The sequence below is a fragment of the Condylura cristata genome, unplaced genomic scaffold (genome assembly GCF_000260355.1).
Source record: "Condylura cristata isolate star-nosed mole 26May11 unplaced genomic scaffold, ConCri1.0 scaffold00011, whole genome shotgun sequence".
Classification (NCBI taxonomy): Eukaryota; Metazoa; Chordata; class Mammalia; order Eulipotyphla; family Talpidae; genus Condylura; species Condylura cristata.
Window position 1 is genome coordinate 28,146,858 of NW_004567112.1, and position 5,076 is coordinate 28,151,933.

Genomic DNA, 5,076 nt, shown 5'->3' on the forward strand with positions numbered 1-5,076 from the left:
TACCGGATGGTTTCACTCATAGTAGGATTATAAAGGACCAGGGGAGAAAATAATAATAATGATGGACAACTATATACCAGAGACATTTTACAGGGGTGGAATGGGATCAAAAATAGTAGGGGGAGGGAAGTGCACTGGACTATGGTGATAGCACACAGGTGACTTGGTGATGGGAAGCCCACGGGGATTACAACTGAGATGGAAAAATGCACAAAATGATGTAAAAACAAACTTTATATATATATATATTTATATAAAAGTGATGTTGAACATTTTTTCATATGCCTGTTTGCCTGTTGACCGTCTGCATTTCCTCTTTGGAGAAGTGTCTTTTTTAGCTCTTCTGCCTGCATTTTGGTGGGGTTGTTCACTTTATTTTTGTTGAGTTTTGTCAGAAGTCTAACAGTTTTTTTAAGGTCATATTTTCCTTTTAACAAATTGGCTGCTGCTTTGTAACAATTAATAGTGAAACCTTCATCTCCTCTCCTAATGATGTTAATATTCTCCTCATAAATAGATCTACTTAATTCCTAAGCTACATAATTCTATAAATTCACTTTTTTTTTAAATTCTGCAAGCAGATCTGTGAGTTTATTAAGTATATTTAAAGTCTGTACTCCTTGCCCTTCTTTTCTAACACCTCCCAGCTCAAGCACACTTGCATCTATTCAATATATTTTATATTATTTGAGACATTTTTGTGTGTATTTGCAAAAGTAAATACACAGTAATGTTTCTTTGAATCCTTTGCTAGCATTACCTTTTCTTTCTGAGGATGGGGCACCATCAGCATTGGAGATGACGCATGCAGAATTGTGTTTATGTTATGCAAAGAGTTCAAGGATCCTGCAGAAATTTGGAACAGGATGTGGGCCAAAACCAACAAACAACACAGTGCAAGGTGTAAGTTCATGTTTCCTGCTTCCTGACCTGTATGTCTTTGATCTGTTTCCTCAGATCAATGTGACCACTGTGCGTGAATATCTTCCAGAAGGGGACTTTTCAATAATGACAGAGATGCTCAAAAAATTCTTGAGCTTTATGAACCTTACTGTAAGTATTTTCTGTTACAGCTTTTGTGGTTTTAATGTGTTTTATGTGTGATACATTGTGACAATAGAAGTAAAAATACTCTGGCCATAGTGATTGGAGACAAAAAGTGATTTTCTCAATAATAATGTTCTTTAAGATACTCTTTGTGACCAAATATATGGATAGTAGACACTTTCGTTCCTGTTTTGGTTCATTCTTTAGTAAAGCTAATAAAGTTAAACTTTGTTTTAATGATTCTTAAAAATGTGTTAAATATTAACTATACTTTACCTCTCCCCCCTTCAGTGTGCTGTTGGAACTACAGGCCAGAAATCTATCTCTAGAGTGATTGAATACTTGGAACATTGCTAGCTGCTTTACCTTTGCTTCAGGTGCTCGGTATTGTTGGAGCTATTGTTAGACAAAGAAAAGTCATGAAAGAAGTCTTTGAAGATATACCAAGAACATTCATCAGTATCATACATGTTTGGATTTTTAAAGCCACCTGATTTCTTCGTCATGCATTCTGCATTTGCTAAATGACAGTTACTACATCAATCTGCAACTATCAAAAATGAGGGAAAAGGTTCAGGCTGTTAACAGTTTCCATGCAGTATTTAAATACACTTACTTTGGCAGAGTTTATACTCTTCCCCTTGTTCTCTTGCTTTATTCTGGGCAAGTTTAAGGGGAAAATTTGTGCTGCTGTTAGTGCAACTGCTGTGTATGTTGAGCCACTGTTGTCATGCCAGCCAGGTGCAGAGGCAGCTTAGCTACTGAGGTATTGAATGTTCTGAGGACATTCTAGACAACAGCTTAGTTCCTTTTTCAGGCTCATTTGCTTTTGCTTTTTTGTTGAATGATTCCAATCGTAAATAAAGCTTTTAATAATTTTGTGAATTTTTTTGTTGTTGTTCCCTGAACTACTACTGTCTATATTTAAAATTAGATGGAATCCAAAGACACAAGGGATTAATAGTATATTTTTTTATTCTTGATTTGGTTTGGGTTGTCAAACTATTTTTCACTCTTAAGACCATGACCATGTTCATTATCATAATGAGTCATAGTTATAGATGCAAGAAAGCAAATAACAATTTGAGGGAATATTATATGAGATATGCCCTGTTAAAGGCTAAATCAAAAGTAGATAAACCCAGGGTAGTTTACACTTAATGCTATGGGGGGCGGGGGTCTTGAAACAGTAAGTTTTGAGGGAGAACTCTCTAGATATATTTTCTAATGTTCAGTACAATAAATATAAGGAAGCTAAAACACCAATGTGGAATCCATGTTTCCAGATAACGTGTATATTCTTCTATAGAGTGACAGGATCAAATGCATAAACGCAAAGCCTTAAATTGCTGGTTTAGAGATGGTCCTTTTTTTCATTCAGATTCTTATTTCATAGAAAATTGTGTTTGGAACACAGTCATGGAACACACAAGACACATTTTTAATAATAATTTCACAACATTGCAAATTTTTCTTGTATCAGACCACTGGTTATACTTTTTTTATTGATCAGGCCTGAATATAGGCTTTCCAGATATCTATTTCATTGATGCTTTTAAATACCTTTAAGGTAGTTACATCATGTTTCTTCATTGGATTTGTAAAACTTGAAGCCATAAAAATATTAGTTTGGTGTGTATTGGGAAAATAACTACAAGTCTAACTTTTACCCATTTAGACTTTGTTATTTCCTTGTATAAAGTGACAAATCGGGGCTCTTGTTCAGTGCCAGCTGTAATTTTTTTTAAATACAGTGGCTGCCTTCTATTGTCTTCCTATTTTTGATAATGCAGATTGTTGGGAAATCTATAAATCTGTTGGAAGTAACTGATTTTAGGCAAATTGTTAAAATTGTTCCTACCCACCCTACCCCTACCCATCACTTTTTAAGAGCATAGTATGCCAGTGTAACTTGGGAAAGATTGAGATTGTATTTGCCCTGAGTATAAAAGCTAGTTAGCAAACTATTTTAAAAGTATTGGTAAATAACCGTAAAATTAGATATATTTTGTTTATTTTAAAATACATTGGTATTTATTAATCATTGGATTTAGGTAAAGGAGCAGATTTTCGGTAAAACTGACTTGTGCGCAGATGGTAAGGAATATTATAAAACATTTGGATACGAACAATCAGGGCGAACTACATTTTTCTGTTACACTGGTAATCATTTGAGAATTGATTTACCTCAGTGTTTAACAGGTTTTTTTGTTTTGTTTTTGTTTTTTAAATAACTAATTGTCAAGCACTGATGAGAGATGCAGATTTTGGTGGGCGGGGTGGTGAGAAATCTCACCAATTGCAGTGCATTTGTGTGTTTTTAATCCTCAGAGAACTCTGCATTTTAGGGTACTTGAGGCTGACTTGCAAATTAACTAAAGTTTTAAAAATAACCTTTTTTTTCATTGTAAATAATTATGTAAATACTACCAATTGGAAATTAGAACAGTAGAGTACTTTTCTGAATCCAATCCTATTTTTATTTTATACAGTATTTCTCAGCTGTGATCTTTGGAGCAAAAGCCAACGGCAGGAAAAAAATAGTTTGTAACAGTTTCATGAAGTATGTCTTTGGGTTTTTGTAAATAATTTTAACTCAAATAAAATTGCTACTTTCAATACATATGTTGTCTTTAACATAAATCAATTGAACTGTTTTGGGAGGAAGAAATGTCGTGGAGTTGATAGAGCTCGCTAATGGGAAACCATGTCACTTAAATTTCTCACAGCAACATACATGTAAAACCGACTGATTGTTTAAAATGATGTGCTTACTTAAGGTTTTTTAGTAATACTCATCTGAATATAATGTTAACTTTCAGCAACTCAGGTTCCTTCCTTAGGGATGGTGGGCTTCGAGTTTTGTAGTTATAATACCCTTGGCGTATGTGGGTATTTTTTATTTTGTTTTTAGTTTTCTTCTTTGTCAGTCTTTAGAGCTATCTGTTTTCTGCAAATGGGTTCTTTAACCTCTCCTCACTGCTTTTTTTTTTTTTTTAAAGATTTATTTATCCATACAGAACTGGGGTACAAGCAGGAGATGCGGAGGTGAGAGGATTCACCAGAGACAGAATGGGGAGCAGAACAGGCAGATCACGAAGTACATTGCTGAGGGGAGCAGCGGGCGGGTCAGGAGAGGTCTGCCACGCCCTGTGGATCTCCTCCGGGGCAGGCCGGAATCTAACCCATGCTAACCCATGCGGAAGTGGCTTAAGCTTCTTAATGCTGTGCTTTAACCCCCTGCGCCACAGGGAGGGCCTCCTCACTGCTTTTAACAACAAAATTATTCTGAAAGTGCCTCCTAAGATTCCCAGCTCCTCTGTTCTCTTACACACAGATCCAGTTGCTAAGCATATTTAAGAAAGTATGGATATGGAAAGACCTACATCACTCGTATAAATTTGGAATATTAGTGCTGTTGTTTATTTTATACACTTTGAGCAAAATCCTGAACACTGTTTTGTTCAACTAGGAAATGGGAATACTTGTCTTAGACTTGTGAGGATTAAATAAGGCAGTGCATGTGAAGCATTAGCACAGTGTTCCCAGTGTAGTTCTTGGTAATTGGTAGCTTTTACCAAACAATTATGCCTTGGCTCTATCAGAAAACTGTTTGGACATCTGGGATAATGCTTTTATATGTCACAGGGGCATTGAATTTGCCTTATTTTAACAGCAAATCTCTAAAATTAATTAGTGTTGTTAATATCTTGGTGGTCACTAATAAAGTGGGGGAAGAGCATTAAAAATCTTTGAAATACGTCCATCAGACTTTTCCTTAAATTAGAAAGGATTAGGAGAGGTTTACAGAATTCACTCTCAGTTAATGGTCATCTGATTTTAGATGCAGTTCAGTAGCTGTAGAATCTTTAAATTGAGCAAAGAATTTGAATAAATACAGAATTTTTTGCCAAATCTTAGTGTCCATATTTACAATTTGAATACTCCAAAGGCCACGTACTATCTTAAGCAAAAATAGAAATCCATGTCTGTTCTCAATTGTACCTATTTAGGATTTGTTTTCTTTAG

At 35.1% G+C, this 5,076-nt stretch overlaps 1 protein-coding gene across 5 annotated transcripts in view; it reads left to right on the forward strand.

Moving 5' to 3' along the window:
• The window catches only part of WAPAL (wings apart-like homolog (Drosophila)), a 69,197-nt gene extending 65,527 nt beyond the window's left edge, over nt 1–3,670 (forward strand). For 3 of the 5 annotated variants that reach the window (XM_012723813.1, XM_012723812.1, XM_012723814.1), the window contains exons 18-19: nt 958–1,053; nt 1,339–1,932. In XM_012723813.1, the coding sequence (XP_012579267.1) occupies nt 958–1,053; nt 1,339–1,404 (162 nt within the window). In that variant the 3' untranslated portion in view covers nt 1,405–1,932. Of the gene's footprint in view, nt 1–957; nt 1,054–1,338 lie in introns of all 5 variants that reach the window. The other 2 variants (XM_012723811.1, XM_012723815.1) reach the window with 1 other exon arrangement.
• The last annotated feature ends 1,406 nt before the right edge of the window (nt 3,671–5,076 follow it).